At 37.7% G+C, this 19506-nt stretch overlaps 1 protein-coding gene across 1 annotated transcript in view; it reads left to right on the top strand.

The window, feature by feature from the left end:
* PLOD2 (procollagen-lysine,2-oxoglutarate 5-dioxygenase 2) overlaps positions 1-19506 on the top strand; it is a 53693-nt gene that overhangs the window by 11391 nt on the left and 22796 nt on the right. The window contains exons 2-8 of the mRNA XM_062005945.1: positions 3728-3819; positions 5258-5394; positions 11511-11674; positions 12810-12922; positions 14681-14744; positions 15418-15515; positions 17941-18042. Coding sequence (XP_061861929.1) covers positions 3728-3819; positions 5258-5394; positions 11511-11674; positions 12810-12922; positions 14681-14744; positions 15418-15515; positions 17941-18042 — 770 coding nt within the window. The remainder of the gene's footprint in view (positions 1-3727; positions 3820-5257; positions 5395-11510; positions 11675-12809; positions 12923-14680; positions 14745-15417; positions 15516-17940; positions 18043-19506) is intronic.

Consider the following 19506-nt stretch of genomic DNA (forward strand, 5'->3'; position numbering starts at 1 on the left):
TTCTTGTGCTATGCTTGGTGGGAATCTGCAGTAAAATTGGTACAAGTTGTCACTTCCATCTAAATAAAATCATAAGAGCTTACAGAAATTATGTTCTGTTTTTTAGGGTTTTTTTTTTTTTTTTTGGTAATGTATTACTAGCTAGAGGGAATGGTCCTGCTTTCCTCAACAGGTTAGTAATACCCTCTATAGTGTGCCAAGGTAGCTCTCATTTGTTGTACTTTGCCTTGTCGATCTGTATATGCTATGGGCAGAATAAAAGCATGTTTCTCTGCTTTTTGGTCAGACTCAGATTTCTTAAAAAACCCTACAAAAACCCCAAACCCAAACAAACTAAAAAACCACCAGCCTACCCCCAAGACTCAAAACAGACTAAGTAGTCTATAAAGAAATTCTAATTCTAAATGGATTCTAAATGCTATACTTAGGATTCTGCCACACTTAAAATTTACTGAAGTACTGCATGCACCTAAAATTTTGTGGTCCAGCAGAGACATGGAAATAAAGCCTTTTAAACCTCTTCATCTGTAATTAAAAAAACAAACCCAAGATTGGTATGTATGCTAAAAAAACCCCACTTTTCCAGTGTGAATTAATACCTTCATAAAAATAGCTGCTTCTGTGACTGCAAACCTGACTCAGGCAGCCTGCTTCAACTGCTTTGTAGGCTGTGAGTGGAATACAGGTTCTTTTTTAAGTTTCATGTCAATATAAACTGCATTTTTGGTTTGCTCAGCTCCATTATATATAATTTAGGTTGAAATCTCTTACAATTTGGCACATCATTCTCTTTATTCATATTCCACAAAATTCAAGTGATATACCAGACTTCATGTGAATCTTGAAATACATGAACAATGTGTAGGTGGAATTACTGTGTGTTCCATTAAAAGAGAGTAACAATATCACATAAAGAACGGTAGATTATTTTTTACTTGCCAAACTATACTTGTACATTGATTTAATACTTTCTTTGATGTAGTCAGTATGGGAGGAATGTGAAGCAGCCCACATTTTGTCATTTGCCTCATGTTGTCAAATATACATTTTTGAAATCTTTACTGTTAGCATTCCCCAGGAAGAGGGTAGGTGTGAAACATGACTACCTCAAACCAAATACCATGGTTACAGTCAGTGCTTGACTGGTCACCTAGTAAACTTTCAATAATGGATTCCCTTGGCTTGGCAATGCAGTCTGATATGACCAGATTTTTCCAGTTCACTCTCATTGGAAAATGCAATGCTTAGACAAAAAAACTATTTGTAACTTACTCTGTTCCATGGAGAAAAATCCTCTATCCTATTCTGTCTTCAATTCTGTTTTAGTCATAGCATAAGATATCATGTTCTCTATTCATTCTGTGGTGACTCCTGTAGAATTACTTTAGATTACACAACCTTTAGAATAAATGATTTTGGACGTATTGAACCATTATTGCTGTGAGTCAGTGTGTCTGTGAACACATTGCACTGGAATCCTCTGTGAAGGCCCTCTGAGATCATAGAATTATAGAATGGTAGGGATTGGAAGGGACCTTTAGAGATCACCTAGTCCAACCCCTGTGCAGAAGCAGGTTCACCTAGATAGGTCACATAGGAACATGTACTCTTGGTATTCTGATTCTTGCTAGCACTGAAGTGGGAAAAAGGTGGAGCAATTTATCATCCAAAACTGTCTTCCCAAAATTTGTGGGTGTTCAAGTTGAGTTTGTTCTTTCCTATGTATTCTATTGCAGGAAAGTTAGTCTGGTTTAGTATCTTCACTAGGACAGGTGAGGAAAAGGAGCTAAAAATGCCCCAACCAACCAACATCTGTCAGGATGTGAGAGAAATGCACAAAATTGTGCCTGGTGGGCGGGGTAGGTAGAGATGTTTTATGTAGTTGAAGAACTTGGAGAATTCTGAGTATTTGAGTTCTCAGTTCTTGAGAGTTCTGGCACTTGAGTGACAGATAAAAACTATAGGAGCCTCAGTCAAGGCACAGAAGATTGTTTTTTGTGGAGTAGGTATTGGGCACATGGTGTTGTCACTTCTTAAAGGTGACATCAGTTCAAGGAGTGACTAGGTGAGAGCAAGGTCACAAAGTGGATTGAGTGTTTTGGAATAAATGGAAACCTGATCCAGGTCAGGAAAGCCTATAAACTGGGACTGATAGAAAATGCAGAGAAAGCATCATATATGCTTGTCTTATTCTTACTTTTCTTTGTATAAGCTATTACAACAGGAATTGAGGATGGACCAGCCAGGCTGCTGTCTGACCTGATTGTTGGGAGTGACCTGTTGACTAGGACTGAATCTAGGCCTCATTTCAGTGTAAAAGGCTGCTGACATTAGTCTCCATAGTTTGCCTGCTGTGGCTATTTTAGACAGAGTTGAATTTCATTAGAATAATTGTTACTGTTGCTCTGCAATCTATGTATGTACTCTTACGGGTGTTTTTGCGTGATTGAATGGAGGTACACTTGAAGTACCTTGTACTTGGCTGCAGAGCATCTCAAGAGTAACTTGGAAGGTGCGTTTCTTCCAGGAAATGGGAAGCAGATCATTGTCTTGTGTGTGAAATTTGCTGATATCAAGTAAAACAAAATGGCAAGTGGTGATTGATTTGAATGCACTTGGGATGACACCTCAGGTGTCTGAGGGCTGCCAAGTCTGTGGTAGTGGACAAGACTGAAGGGTTGATGAAAATATTTTACACAGCAGCCACTTCTAGCTCATGTTATTGTGCTGGTAAAGATAAACCCAGAGGATGTTTCTTGGGAAAGTGAAGCAACACTGTGGCACTGTGTCTGGAATGCTCATTAAAGGCAATTCATTTTACTTTCTTGTAAGGACTAATCTTATGGGCTGTGTTTAGAGGGCAGCTGTTGCTTGAGCTCAGACCAAATTGTGCTCTGGGATCAAGGCTGGTCTGATTAAATACTCTGTGTTGGACAGGGGAACCGTCATTCTCATAACTTTGGGTTATGTACCTCTACTATCCAGCATATCATATAAGGTGCTGAATGTTGTTTGGTACTTTATTTGAGAAACTGTTTAGTGAGAATTCCTGACTTCATTTGAACTATGTAAAAAATCACTGGGGTATGAAGAGGAAATTGATTGCATGGTCACTTACCTGCCTGCAGTAAGAAGGCAAAAATAGCACTGCTGTAATTGATAGAGGCTCCGAATAAAGAAAAACCCACAGCACCCCATAGTCTTGTCTCTGCCCAAGGGCATAAAAGCACTAAACACTACCTTTTGGGAGACTAGTTTTCACGGTTGTTTTTCTGTGTTGTTTTCATGAAGAATATTAACCACTTGCTTTCAGGGGATTTAACTGAGTTTGGATGAAGTTTTGTGGTGCCATTTAGTCCTGTGACAAGAGGTCACAGGCAGGATCAGCTCAGAATGAAAAGTAATGTTTTCGTTTTAAAGAGTCTTTCCTGTCCAGCAGTCATACTAGCTTTGTTTTCATGTCTTGAGCTAGTTGTGTACTGAGTAGATTTCTTTACTTCCCCTTCCTGAGGATAGTTTTAAGTACAGCACCCTTGTCCATAGCAATTCTCATTTGATAATGTCTCATGACTAAAATATGATGTTGTATTTGCCTCCTCTCTTGGAATTAAATGCAGGCAAGTCATAAAGACCTCATATCCAGTGCTGTTCTTTGCATTTTCTTGTTATGAGCTGTGGCCTGAAAACATTTTAATATACATTCCTCTTTTTTTTTTTTCTCCCTCAGATAAACTACTAGTTTTTACTGTAGCAACTAAAGAAACTGATGGCTTTCACCGTTTCATGCAAACTGCAAAGCACTTCAACTACACAGTAAAGGTATTGGATGTTTTCATATTGTACATCCTTTAAGATGGAAACAGTGCAATAGCAACTGAAATTGCATTAGGTTCCTTGTGTGGTGATGCAAAGTAGAACAGTTACAGAGCTCAGGGACAGATAGGGAGGGCACTTGCATATGGCCCTGCTGCTTGCCTGCTGGTCACTCTCTGAACTGCCATGGGAGGGTATTTCTTCCACTGCCTTAGGAACTGTTTTACCTACTGTCATCAACATCCTTGGTGACTTACAGGTTCTGGGTGCTATATGATTTATCATATAGCCTTTTAGTGCACTTGATTTTGTTTACATGAGTACTTCTGGAAGCTGCACTGCATTCAGAGAGCTTTCCTTGCTCCTTAAATAAGTCTGGATCCGTGCTGTGAGGAAGGACGGAGAGTTACAGCTGAAAGTGTCACTGTGTTCCCAAAAACCTGTAATTCTCTGAGAGGACAAAATGTTTTAATTGTTCTTGCCAGCCTTTTCTGCCTTGCTCCATGTCTCTGTGTGTCACGTACTGAGGTTGGCTTCTGTGTAACCTTGGTAAAAAGGGAAAATGCTAACCTCTTTCTAAATTTCCTCACAAATTGGTTCTGCAAGAGATAATCCAGGAACTCAGATGATGTTATGAGATTTTTCTCCTCACTTATCACAGTGTCTGCACTGTAAGTATGAAAGTTTTATTTGGTTCTCTGCATTTTGACTTCTACGACTGAACTTGGAAGGCTGAGAGAGCCTTTCCTAATACAGTAATGCTCTACTAAAGCACCCAAGAAGCCTGAGCTCTGTGTGTATCTGTTGACTATGCAGATTTGTCCCAAAACATCATGCAGTGTAGTTCTTCCAGGTTTTATAAGTGTCAAAACCCACAAAAAGTTAATTTATTTTTTTGAGATGTAATTTGCTATAGAGCTTGGTTGGGGAGGAGTTTTATTTAGCTGGTTTTAACAGCCAGCTGTATATGGGGAAAACTCTCCTTTCCTTATGTGAAACTGCTCTGGAGGGATTTCAGAAAGACTGGAGCTCACAATTCATATTTATAATATCCCAATCCACCAAAGTTTCTTACGCATCCTTTTCCTAAAGTGATTATATTGACTTTTAAAGGTCTCATTCAGAATGTTTTTTCTAAAAAAAAATTTGAAACAATTCTTTTTGACTTTTTTTTTGTGTGAAAGAGATACACTTGAATAAATGGTGGTAGCACGCGATTGCTTGATTCTTATTTGGTTAAGAACTGTGTCTCATGTTTTTGCAGTGATGTCATTGTACTGAATGCTGCTTCAGACATGGAAAACTTAGGATGCTGGAAATGCTGGCTTGCTCAGCTTTAATGTATTGCTTCTACTTTAACATCTGTTTTTAATAAGGATCTGCTTTAAAAAGCCTCTTGCTTTTATGTACTAGGAAAGAGTGGGTTTTTTTTCTCTTATTCCAGGTACTTGGAAAAGGTGAAGAGTGGAAAGGTGGTGAGCTGCCTAACTCTATTGGTGGAGGTCAGAAAGTTCGCCTGCTGAAAGAAGGCATAAAGAGCTATGCTGATCAGGAGGACTTGGTTGTAATGTTTGTTGAATGGTAAGCAAACCTGGCTTCTTGCCTTTACATTTTAGTCTGAGTAGACATGCAAAAGTAGCTGCTGTGACATGCTGAAAGAGGCATGCTGCTTTTCCTCCTCACTGTTCATTTGAGAGAGTTTGCCTTTATTTTTCTCCATTCATAAAAATAGTAGATTGTTCTTGGAGCATAATGGATTTACGGACATAAGAATTGTTCATAGTTCTGCAGCCTCCGGGGTAAAAAAAAATGTTATTTGGAACTGACAAGCTTTTAGGCAAGCCTTCATGCTCTTCCTGTTAAGCTGTGATGAGAGCAGGACGTGACTGTGGGCTGGGAGTGTAGAAATGGGGAGAAGATTAAAAGTATATCCAGAAAAAAGTGTCTATTAGGGACCAGAGCATGATCTTGTTCCATGAAGTAATAGTGATATGGAGGAAGGTGAAAAAGCCCCTGAGGAAAGCTCTGAACAGAAGTTTTTATGTGTTAGAGAACTGAAACAAGAAGCTTGGTACCAGATACACCCCTGGTGCCTGTTCTCTCTGTGCAATGGAAGAATGGAGAGACAGTACTGCTGTATCTGCCAAATTATAGCTCATATCACAGCTATGCTTGAACATCCTCACTGGAGGCCAGATAGGTTTCTCTCTGTCACAGAACAGGGAGCTCAAACATGTACAAATCTCAGTTTTTCCACTACTTCCCTCTGCTTTTCTTTAAACTCCTGTTAACAAAAGCACGGTCAGAGCAGCTAAGAATCCTGCTCACAGCACCCACCAAGCTCTTCCACTCTAGCGTTAAGGAGAGCAGGGTCACAGTTTTAAAATAATCATTGCAAAGAATGTATGAGACCAAGTCTTCAACCAAGTACATGAAGCCCTGATTGTGCAGAAAGCCAGCCTTGAGGAGGCAGCTGAGTGGGAGCTTGGAGAGGTTTCTGCATGGGTTCATGCTGCTATTACTGAGTCATGTTGGAATGTCTGCTTCCGAATTTTTTCTTTTCAGATTTTGACCTGCTCATTTAGTTAGTTATTTTTTAAAAAATTATAGCTGAAGAATTTTGGAAGGTAGAAGTTCATCAGGATTTATGCAGCAGAAATAATCACAAAAGAACAAGTGGTCTGACAATGATATTTAATAGAAAGATCGTTTGTTGTTTTATGTAAGTTAAGAATTTAGGAAATTTGGAGTAGCATATTAAGCTGGTAGCTTAAAGGTGCTACTCAGTTTTCTGTTTTAATTTCCTATCTTGTGATAAATAGAAGATCTAGAAAGCCAATGTCTAAATAATCTTAACTAATTTATGAAAAAGATTTATAAGGGAAACTTACTATGATGAATGCTTTCTTTTTATGCTTAGCTGACAGTAAAAGTAACAGAGTTTGGAGGTACACACTCAGTTTTAATTTTTTTTCATACTAACTTGATCAGTTTTGCATTTGATAACTGGAAAAAGCATCTTTATATATTATGTATGATTGGTGTTGTCCTACTGGTCATACAATAACCAGAACTTTTAAAGATTAATTTAGGAAATTCTGTTCTTTACTAAAGACTTAGGTGAATTAAATGTTTCCCCAAACTTTGCTATTTACATTGGCTATCTTTGTTTAAAAAATTATTAGCCTGATTCATCACCATTTGCTCTCTACATGATAAAATTTGTTATCAGATTTCAGTATAGCTCAAGTTCTTCTCCAACATAGTTTATTCTCTCAAGGGGCAGACTGCTGGCATGGATGAGAGATTACAGGGGACCATGTGTGTCAAAGTGCAGATACCATAATCTTTCTTGCCAAGAAAAATCTCAGAATTTGAGACCTCCCAAGTTCTTGAGGTCCATAATCCCAAGTACATGGAACTGATCCAGATAGGATAAAAAAATAGTTTACTGATTCTAGCATTATATTTTAATTGTAATGAGCTTTTTCATTTCCAGGAATCCTGGTTTGCAATTTAGTGTTGGTCAATGTAGTAGTTAAGTTTGGAAAAGACATATATAGTAACTTCCTTTCTTTTTCAAGTGTTTTTGATTATACTCTTTGTGAAGCATTTGGAATATTAATCTTGGGGGTGGGGAAAGGAAATGTCTGGTTTACTTACTGTAACTAGGCAAATAATTTCTAGTGAACTGTTTACTTAAACTTAGCTTTTTGTCTTTTTTTTCTGAGCATTTTTTACATGGCTTAAAATTCTGGGAATAGTTTGAACTTCTTCTATGGACAGCTTGTGTCTAAGTGCAGACAGCAGAACACCTTGCCTGCAGATGGAACACTATTTAAGTTAGATTTGTTTTTGCAAGAGCTAACTACTGGTTTACTTTGAACCATTTCAGACTGAAGTGGCTAATGGCCAGTATAGACTGGATAAAACACTTGATGCTGTGACTGTTGTCCAAAACTCCCAGCCATCTATTTGTATCATGGAAGACTTTTGAAGTCTCTTAGGTTTTTGGTGGTTTTTATGGGCATTTTAGAACGTTTTCCAGAAAATAAGGGATAACTACATTTTCTACATAAAATGGTTAAAGTGTGATCCTGGTAGGGATACAGTGTAAATGACAAAGTATCTGTGCTGCAGAACAGTCCAGTTAAGTGAGATACAGGACCTGAATTGCTGTTTACTAGTAAGCCCTATCTCTTTTGTATTTTAAGCACTTGCAGCTCCAGTAGGAACAAGTCCTTATTACAAATTGTGGCTGCAAATGTTGCATACTCAGTTCCAAAGGACCTGAGCAGCCATTGCTGATTCCCTGTGATGATGGGAGTACTGGGTATGTAGCCAGGGTGCTTTGCTCCATGCAAGGCTACAGACTTGGGGAAGAGTGACTGAAAAGCTGCTCCTCAGAAAAGGACCTGGCGGTGTCGGTTGACAGTCACTTGAACGTGAGCCAGCAGGGTATCCAAGGCAGCCAATGCCATCCCGACTTATATTAGAAACTTAGTGTGGCTGGTAAGACTATAGGAAAGTGATTGTTCCCCTGTACTCAGTACTGGTGAGGCTGCCTCTTGAACACTGTGTTCAGTTTTGGGCCTCTAAGAGAGACGCTGAAGTGCTGGAGCTTGTCTGGAGATGGATAGCAAAACCAGTCAAGGGTCTAGAGCACAAGTCTGATGAGGAGTGGCTGAGGGAACCTGAGGTGTTTAGTCTGGAGAGGAGGAGGTTGAGGGGAGACCTCATGACTCTCTGCAACTACCTAAAAGGCCATTGTAGTGAGACTGGGGGGGTCTCTCTCCCAAGTTAAAAGTGATAGGAAAGGGGAAATGGCCTCAGATTGTGCCAGAGGAGATTTAGTTTAGATATTAGGAAGAACTTTTTCAATGAGAGAGTTGCTAAGCATTGGAATAGGCTGCCTAGGGAGGTAGTGGAGTAATCATTCCTGAAGATACTAAAAAGATGTGTAGATGAGGTGCTGAGGGACATAATTTAGTGGTGGGCTTGTTAGTGTGAGGTGAGTGGACTTGATCTTAATGATCTTTCCAACCAAAACAATTCTATGAAAAGAGGAGGAGGGATGAGTAGATTTCAGCCCTAAGCATCTGCCATTAGGGAGCTTCAGGAAATGGGACTGGAGCTGTGGAAACTTTCTGTTTTGTTCTTTTTTTTTTTTTGCACGTTTACTTTCTACTTAATCAGCAGGATTTATGAAGAATAAATGAGGGAGCTTTTCCAGCTTTTTCCTGGATATATCCACACTTTTTCTTCCCTGACAAATTTTGAAGCCTTGTTTAGAGTAATGTGCATCAGCCATAGTAACAGTACGAACTGCAAAGGATAGTCCTGGGACCTGCTCTGTGATGGTCTTAGTGATGTAGACCTGATGTGAATCCTCCCTTACAGCAGGAGTTGAGTGCTGGATGGATTGAACAGTTCAGTTCTATGCTAGAACTGAATCTAGCATGACAAGTAAGCAAGGCAAGTGATGGTTTTATAGGTTTCAGTTTTGACTCTGGAAGTTTTCCTGTTGCATGGAGAGAAAAGCAGGAGCCTCATAAAGCAGCGGTTATGGAGACTGGCAGCCAGGGGCGGAAGGCTGGTAGAAATCCTGCCCAGAAGGAGGTGTGGAGTCAGTAAGTCACCTCCTGACAAAACAATGGGCCATGAAAATTACTGGAAAATGTAGATCCATACTAGATTAATACTCCTGCATAATATCCATTAGCATGTAAAGTTTATAATGATTGGCAATACATTTCACAAAACACAATACAGAGACAGTATTATAAACTGTGCTGTATTGAGTAGCATATCCCTTTCACAAGCAGAGCCTGTGGCCAGCCCAGCATGTTGCTCAACTTTGGCTTTCTTTTACAGAATGACAGTCCTTGGATGCAGTGTTCCAGGGGTGTTTGGTTCCTTCCTGCAGCTGTAAGTCATTGCAGCAGCAGCTCTAACCTGATCAAAGAGGAGAAGCACAGCCTGCCATAAGCTATTAAATTAAAGCCTCAGACAAATCTCTGGTTTTGTCTGTCTTGAACTCGTCTCCTGTTTCTTGCTGGTTCTTCAGGCTGGCTTTGAGTCAGGCTACACCAATTGAATGGAAAAGGGAAGGAAGTGTGTTCCTGGATATTTTGGGCAGAAACAGGATTTTTTTTCAAAACTGGGGAAACTCCAAAATGTACAATATTTTTTTTCATGCATCCTTCTGCCAAAGTTATAGAAAAACAAAACAGTGAGAGTTTTCAGAAACCACTTACTTTATATAGACTACATAACACACTTCCTCTCCAGGGTTCATATTTTGCTCTATAGTGGAACTCTTTTTCATTTGTAAGCCAGCTGTTGTTCAGTTCTCTTGGGCCAATTGCATGAAGTCTCCTTTGAAGAAAAGATATTTTAACTATTTTGAGAACTGTTTTGTGTACTGCGAGTGGAGGTACTGCTGTCCTTCCTAGCTCAGCTGGAAGACTTTTGCAAGAACGTTTGTCAAGTTAGACCTTTTGATAACTTAGTAGCTGTACCATTCCTTTGCACTATATCAGGACTGATGATTTTCAGTTACTAAAGTAGATGTATGGAGTAAGAATATAATTACATTCAGATGAGGAAACTGTGAGGTTGAGATGCTTACATTAAATCCAGATATTCTGCTACTTCATCCAGGGACTAAACTAGGACCACAATTCCAATATAGCTGTCACGATCTCATGCTGTGAAAAAATCACCCTTGAAGTGGTGAGCACATTAATGATCTTATATGTAGATGTCAAGTACAAACAGAGGAAACTTATACTCTGATGGTTTGGATTTTCTCTTTTTTCAGAGACATTGATTTAGATATGATTCAACAACAGGCAACAGTCTTGTGATACTACTTTCCTACCTGAGATTTGCCAAACCCCCACACATTTGTTTCTGTTTTGGAGTAATGTTGACCTTTGGCTGTGGGTAATTGTTTTTAGAGATGAGCCCTCTAGCTTTAGGTGTCTGACATCTATAAGAGTTGAGAGTCAAATCTGATGAACAGGTAAAGGCAGTTGAAGTTTTTTGTAAATGAATGTGGTGAAGTTTAGAGCCTTCTGAATCTAAAGCACATTAAAGAGGTTGAAGGAGAAGTATATATATTGTCTGGATGCAACACAGTTTAAGTCTACGGCCAACTAGATTTATTGAGAAGTATCTAAGTAGTTTCTTGATAGAGACTTTTCAGAAGGAGGTCAGTGGTTGCTGCTGTGTTTTTGAAAAAGTACATCTACATTTTCCCAGTGAAAGTCCCTAAATCATCTTTCAGTCCTACTCATTCTATCTGCTAAATTTTTGTTGTTCTTAAACGCATTAATCATTTTCTGAAGGGGAAAAATATATGTATTTTTTTTTTATCTCAAAATACATGGAATGTGAAAATCAATTTCAGATAGGCAAAACCCAGAGGCAAAAGAATGTCCAAAATATGGAAGGTTATAAAAAATTGAATATAAATAAAAGAGGAAATTGTATTGAATAAATAGTATTGACTGAAGTTTTTCTCCCAGAAGGGTATAAGATTTTTACACGGTGGTAAAACGTAATGTAATAAATCAGTTTTCAGAATCAAATAGTTGACTGTATGATTTTTAAATTTTTTAGTCTCACCTCTTCTAATTTTGAAGAAAGAAGCATTAAAATTAAGCTAACCTAATGGATATTTTTGTTTTCAGCTATGATGTTATCTTTGCGGGGGGCCCTGAGGAACTGCTAAAGAAGTTTTGGGAAACTAATCACAAAGTGGTGTTTGCGGCAGATGGCCTAATTTGGCCAGATAAAAGGCTAGCGGACAAGTATCCTGTTGTCCGGAGTGGAAAACGATTCCTGAACTCGGGAGGCAAGTGTGATTCTTCAACACATTCTACTCTTGAACATGGCTTACTTCTGTTACCTTTTTTGTGTATTTCTATGTGAAACTGTTCCTGACTTCCCCACATCCAAAATCAAGGGCTGGATTTGCTATCTTGCTTTTGATCTCTCCCTCCTCCCTTGACTAACTCCTTTTCAGAGCTCAAGGATAATTTTCACTCAAGCTTACATAGTATTTTTTGGAAATGGCTTGTAAAAAGCAGGTAAATAAAGTGACAGCGTAGCAAGCAAATGTACCTTACAATGAAATGCTGTGCAGGGATGACCCAGTTCCCACTGATTGAATCTACTTCAGAAACAAGCTCTGTCAGAGCAGCACATGCACAGTTTAGTTGGATCGAGGAATTTCCTGACTAAGCTACTTTGTTTTTGAGGATCTCTGCATATAGTGTAGATTAGCTAGTATCTCTGCCTGGTCTGACAGCAAGGCTAAGGCAACCATTCCAAGAGAAGTGCAAGTTACTTCTGTTAATCTCAATGACATAATAATTCTGGAACCCTCCTTTAAATGCTGGCTTTGCTAGTAATTTTGCAGTTGATTAATACATGCACTGATACTGATATTGTTTAACTGCTAGAGCACCATGCCACTTCTAGGTACATGGTTCCTACAGATCTGGGAATGTCCCCATTCCTTTCTTATTGTTCTTTATCTTACCCATCTGCCCTATCTTTTTTTTTTTTTTTCTCTTTTGGCTTAAACATAATCTATGTTGTTTTTTAGTTGGATTCAATTTGTAGTTCTGGCAGTATTAGATTCAGGCTTCTCTGCCAGCAATGAGTGATTGATGAAAATGAAACTTTTTCCACAGATGGACTTGTTGGGGGCTGAAGTAGTATAGTCTCATGTTTTGGAGTTCTCAGGACCATCCTACATATATCTCTGCTTCCTACTTTTTCTCTTAAAATAACATTAATATAAAAATAGCCCTTAATTATGAACTCCTTCAAATAGAACTGGTACATATCCAGGAGGAAAACTGGGTTTTGAGCCAAGTTGTATGAATTTCATACTTTGCTGGCAGAATGAAGTCCCTAACTGGGGCAGCATTGGCAGAGTAGTCCTTTTTATGGAAATAACTTCTGTGTGTGTGATATTGCAGGATTCATTGGTTATGCTCCACATATAAATCATATTGTGCAGCAATGGAATCTGCAGGACAATGACGATGACCAGCTGTTTTACACCAAAATCTATATTGATCCATTGGCAAGGGTAGGTAGTGATTGACTTTCTCATTTGCTTTCACTAGGAGCAACATGCAACTCCTGATAAAACAGCAGGAGAGAAAACTAAAAGGAATGCTGTCTTTTTATTCCTGAGTGCTATGATGAGAGTTCTGTGCTTTCTCTGGAGGTTCCTACTATCAGAGTGATGAACAGGTTTCCAAAGGGTCATGACTTCATACGTTATTTCAGACTGTCTGCAGATCCAGACAGGTTGTGATCCATTGTTAGAAATAACAGCTCTGAGATACGTGGTTGAACACATTCATCTCAATGAGGGTCCCATGTGCTTGTCAGTTTGATGGCTGGAGACTATTCCATTTTTCCAGAGTGTCACTGAACTACTTGCTGATCCAGTGTTTTGTACTTTGGCTTACTTCCATTTCAGGTCCTGCCTGCAGCTGCCTCTGACTCTGTAGCTTTCTGTGCAGATACTTTCAGTAACACTGCATCGTAAATTTTTGTTGAAGACCTTGCTGTGCCTTAGCTTAATAAGATTCTCTGCTGAGTGCCAGCATTAAAGCATGATGGATGTCAGAGGTGTGTCCATGACACTGGAAAAAGAGGGCTAAGGAAGATTAACAGTGAATTAATGCAGAAAGACTTTTAGGAGCTGATACTGCAGAACTTTGAGGTTGATTGTGAATGTTTGTATGCTTAAGGCAGATGTGAAGTTTCTGACAGGCCTGGGGCATTGGCCACCTCTTGAGGAAGTCTGGTCAGTGTTTGACCATCCTCTCAGTAAAGAAAACTTCTTAATGGCCAGTCTGAACCTCCCTTGCTGCAGATTTGAATGTTTCCCATGTGTCCTGACACCAGATCCTAGAAAGAAGAGATTAGCACCTCCCTCTCCACTTCCCCTTCTGAGGAAACTATAGAGAGCAATGAGGCCACCTCTCAACTTTATTCTCCAAACTAGGCAGACATGCCTTCCAGCTCTTAATATTTGAATTCGTTTTATGCAAGCTAAGTTAGATGCTAGATATACAACTGAAAGGACAGAATCTAGAGACATTAACACTGACTCTGCACCACAGTCAGAAATAATATGATTAGCTGCCTAAACAAATTGTCTTCTAGGCAGAAAATGTGTACCTCTGTACAGTGCAGTACTGCAGTTCAATTCAAAATACCTCCATGGTGCTGAGCTTGGGATACTGTACTATGTTTTAGCGCTAATTCTCTGTATGGTAATTCCCAATGCTGCAGAACATGTAAAAAAAAAAAATCTTAAACTGAAACAGAGTATTTTAGCTGCATAAGGGGTTTTAGGTGTGTTTAAAAGGTTATATACTTCAAACGTGTTCAAACTTCAAACATGGTACTTGAAATAAGAATTGTGGTAGGATTAATAGTACAGTATTAGAAACATGTTTTAAAACCACTAGTGTCTTCTGATGTGATATTTAAATTTATCTTTTTCATTTTTGAGACTGAGAAGCACAGTATGTTTTGTTGCTTGGCCAAATCTTGTTAATTTTTAAGATAATACACAGATGTTCTTTGGCTTTTACTGCCAAATTGTGGTTTATTTGGAGAGTTACGACCTTTTTTCTTCAGGTTGAGATAAAGTTTTTGCATATGTGGAACTAACTGCTACACAGCTGCACAACTCAGCAATATAGAACTTTAGATATAATTCCTAATTTATATCTATATTACTTGCCATCACTGCGGTTGAACTGCAACGTTACTGTAGAAAAATTACCTTTTAGAATGCATCAACATCTTTGGTACTTTTATTCAGGAACGCATTAACATTACTTTGGACCACAGATGTACAATTTTCCAGACCCTAAATGGAGCTGTTGGTAAGTGAATGCGTGGTTTTATCGATTAACACTTTCTTTGCTTAACCATGAATATAATTCCCTAAACATATGCATGTTTTAAAGAAATATTTGAATGGGTAATTGGAAAATTAGATACAGATCTTTTGGTTTAAATATCAATTGATTTAGCCTATTGATAAAATTGATAAAATATTTAATTTTAAAATAAAATAGTTTTCAATACATGAAGTTAGCAACAAACACAAAGTTAAGAACCTTTTTTCCATCTACCTTTCATAAACTTAACTGTAGGAGTAAGATTGGTAATAAAAATTGCATTTTAGATGTTCTTAAGCAAATGGCTATATGTAATGAAATGCACATGAGATAGTGTAGAATTTCCTTTATGCAACTCTTGTAAATTAAAAATAAAAAAAATTACATCTTATGCAAACTTTCTTACCTTTAACCTGCAATTCTGAAAAAAATTTTGTAGCCAGATCATGATTTCTCTATAAATAGCATGTAGTTTTATTTGGCATAAGAAGCTTAGAATTCAAGATCTAGAGCAAAAGAATCAATAAAAGATTACAAATAAGTGACAACAACAATGACAACAACAAGGTATATTGTATCAGCAGGAACTTAAAGAATGCTGAAATTTTACCTTTTATTTATAAACTGCTATTACTTTACAATCTTTGATTCGCAGATGAAGTCCTTTTGAAATTTGAAGAAGGAAAAGTAAGAGCAAGGAATTCAGTGTATGACACGTTACCAGTCACCATCCATGGAAACGGTCCAACTAAAGTGAGTGACAGTTTGTTTTTATTTTTGTGCAAACCCATCAGTTGTAATAAAGGCATAAACAATGGTGGAAGGGTCTGAAACAGTCATAGTACACACCACTGCTCACTTCCGATTGATGTTAATAAGAGTTGCAAGAATAAAATCCCCATTCTAATAACTCTCCAACTTGTTATTCTGCTGTCACTGTAACTTGATGTTGCTGGTGAAACAAGTCGCTCTGCTCCCAAAGTCATTGATGTGTGGGATATTAGAAGTATGTAATCTGATGGTGTTTGCTAGACATAACACTTCTTGAAGCTAGTGAAGTATTGAATGGTAATCAGAACACTAGGTTTACAGGGGAGAAAAATCTAATTGAGAGTCATTGGCTAGGGAACAAAACAGTAACACTTCTAATACACAGACTTTGTGTCTTTGTATGCACATATAAAAAAATACATTTTCTGTATAGGCAAAAAAAGATATTTATATGTGTAAGTATATGACTGTGTGTTTATGGGTGTGTGTATACACACACACACACTCAGAGATGCACAGCTGTTTTTTCTTGTAGCATCTTCAGTGTCATTCATTACTGCCTGCAGTATACCCACAGCTCATGAGCTTTGGGCTCACCATAGAGCACTGTCTGTCCTGTGAAGCAGCTGTTTTGACAGATTCTGTGCATATGTAAGGATTCAATGGTCCAGAAGACGTGGCACAGTTTCTCTGGGAGAAATAGCTAGGTTTTGGTCACACGGCAGTTGCATCAATTTGTTATATGGGAAAGTAGTATAAAGATATGTCATTTCTAATAGCTTCTTACTGGAGGATTGGGCATGGTTACCTTCTAAGTTCTGAATACGTGTTCCTTACTGTAGCTCCTTATATTTAGAAAATGAATCCAAGGAAAATGAAATAAAGTTTGAAACTCATTCATATCCCTGTGACTGCTACTGCTTAGTTTTTGCAGTGCATTTAATCTTTGGAATGAATGAATATACTGATTCTTTTAGCTGTTTGCCTCTGGACTGCTCACTAGTGCATACAAACAAACAATTTCTTCTGTGTTGCTACAGTTATTTTTGTTTCAATTGAGTCCTCAAGTTATCTAACGTCACTGACTTTGCTGACACTTTGCCAATGAAAAGAAAAGAACAGTATTTACCATTGGGCAAGCAATTTAGGTTGAAATTCCTTATACTAATCCATGAGTTTTGCTACATTAAACAAAACTCAATCTCTGTATGTAGTTTTAAATCAAGAGGAAACTCTTTGCTCTATACCACTTTTACAAAGTGATTAGATTCTTCTGTTATAAACATATAATAGAATTAAGAGGACAATAGTAGTGTTTATAAGAGCCTTCTGTTTTGTTTTTAATCTCTTCAATTTGCAGATTAGTAACTCAGACCCGCTTCTTGGAAATGGATACTAAATTATCCTAACATCCTGATGTGTAGTGTTTTTCTTCTAAGTTTTCCACCAGTGCAATGATTTTTTTTGGTGTAATACTCATTTCTGTAGACTTTTTTTGTACATCTCTGAAATTAAGTTCATTTATATTTGGTATGCATAAGCAAACACCCAAAATATGATAAAATGCAGATTGAGTATTGGACTGGAGGGTGTTTTCTATGTAGATAATGTTCTATCCTTACAGTTTTTTGAGGACGGTAGAGGAGGAATTAATTGCTGTCTTCCCTCAGGCAGACTGTTACTGACATGAGACGTCCCTTAACCATTGCAAATGACATTAGAAGAGTGAAGTTCTGCACAAACTTCCCATTGAATCCAGGAGGACAGGACATCGCAGGCAGCATATGAACACAAAAAAAATACATGTTTTGTTCAGTGCCAGTTCAAAATATATTGAGAAGCTAGATGTTGCTTTAAAATGTATCCTGCTGGCTGGCTTCCAAATTTTGGCATAAGTTGTCAAAATTACATTTATCTTCTACATTTTTCTATGTGTTTTTCATATGATCACTCTCTGTGCATTGGGTAATGGGCTGATCATTCTCAGATTTGAGAAAAGAATTCTAGTTTAATAATTCAAAAATTTCTTTTTCTTGAAATCATGCCTAGTAGCTTTTGAGAGCTGAATAATCTGTATAGTCTGTGTCTTGGCAATCATACAAGCATTTAGTTGGTATTTGTTATACTTGCAACAAATTTTTGGTTTAACTGAAGCATTAAATGTAGGTGCTAGGAGAATTTAAACTGTGTTTCATAAATATGAAGAAAAAGTTTTTACCATCTATTTTTGTATATTAATTTGTTGTGGACTTTTTGTGGGTTGTTTAATTTAAAAAAAAAAAAGAAAAAGACAGTCAATTGCCTTTAGGTATAAGAGATCTAATGAATAAGCCTGAATACTTTAAAAGGTAAAAATGACCATTTGTATACACCACTCATTAATCTGAATTGTTAATTTGTTTAACAGATTCACTTGAATTATTTGGGAAACTATATTCCTAATGCTTGGACACGGGAAACTGGTTGTAGTATTTGCGATATAGACTTACTAGACCTGTCAACAGTAACGGTAAGAATCCTTTTCAGTAGAATGCAGTTCATAGGTGTGATTTCCAAGGCAAAGTAGCTTCAGTATGCAATATTATGGTTTGTAGACACTTCAGGACATTTTTTTTCTGAGAAATGAAACTAGTTTTTAACTTACTGGAAGTATCAATACTCTTTGAAAAGTTTTTATGCATGCATTTGAACATAGGTTTCCCCAATAGTACTGAAGATGATCCTATCTCCAAAACCCCTCCAAGTCGTTACCTCTGATCACTGACCATGAATAAATCATTTTTGAATCATGCCAGTGAGTAGTTAGAAATTTTTTGTAGGTAAGAAAACTTCAAATATTTCAAATTTTTAACTGTAGACCTATGAAGTACTTGATATGCATCAGTTTAACAATTTCTCTTACAAACAGAGGTTAACTATTAACTGTAACATAGTTACAGTTACTGTTTTCTGAGTGATACATAGAAATAGTCAAAACTGCTTTACTTTATAAAGGGTGATACAGATATCTGTTTTGTACAAACAGATATGTTTGTAGAATAAACTTGATGTGACTGCGATCAGCTTATTCTTCAGAATTCTTGCAGGGCAATTACTTTAGCTTTTTTTTCTTTTTCATTTTGATTTGAAGATAAACTTTCAAATGCTGCTCTACTGAAATATAGTGTTTGCACTCCCAACATAAAGTTTACCTGAGGAGAAAATAGTTGTCTAAGTTTTTCTTGATGGTGTTGGTAATTAAAAAGTGATTGTGGAGCATTTAAATCTTAAAGCCAGTAATGGGGAGTAATTTGCAATGATTTACTGGACAGGTTCCTCTAGTTTATGTACATCTACTTGGAATGTATCTTCCTTACTGTAATTCATTCTTTGGACTTAATAACTCCCTCTCTCTGCCAGCAGAAATAACAAGACTTTTCCTTGGCTTCAGTAGAAGTGTCTACTTCAGGCCTTTTTAAGTACAAGCAATATTTCATTTTCTAAACGTGTTTCTGTTCAGGCCTGGCTGGTTGCTACTCAATAAGAAATCTTCAGTGAAAATAGCAATACTAGCTCTGTGCCTCTAATCATTTTTTCCATATTGTTTTATTTAACTTTCTGCATTGATACACTCATATCTGCTAAGGATTTTGCTTGTTCTTCTCATAAACAAGTGGCAAATTGGACTTGATACCAACAATGTTTTGGGTTTCGTGTTCCTTTAGATGATTTCTGGCATGTATGGGTCCTTGACTTGATGAGCTTTGATATTGCATGTCAATGTTTCGGGCTGGATTTACCTACAGAGCTTGGCTTTAGCAGTATGAAACAGATAAGCTCCACTGTAGCACAGGTAGCTGAAACAGTACTTCTTTCTGTCACAGGCATAGGGATATCTTTCCTTCTGTGAATGTTGGGTAGGTGCATACAAGGTGGGGATGGGGACATTGCCCCAGGGACAGTGGATCGGGTGAGCAAAAGAGCCAAGGTATTA

Source organism: Colius striatus, chromosome 12 (assembly GCF_028858725.1).
Source record: "Colius striatus isolate bColStr4 chromosome 12, bColStr4.1.hap1, whole genome shotgun sequence".
Taxonomy (NCBI): domain Eukaryota; kingdom Metazoa; phylum Chordata; class Aves; order Coliiformes; family Coliidae; genus Colius; species Colius striatus.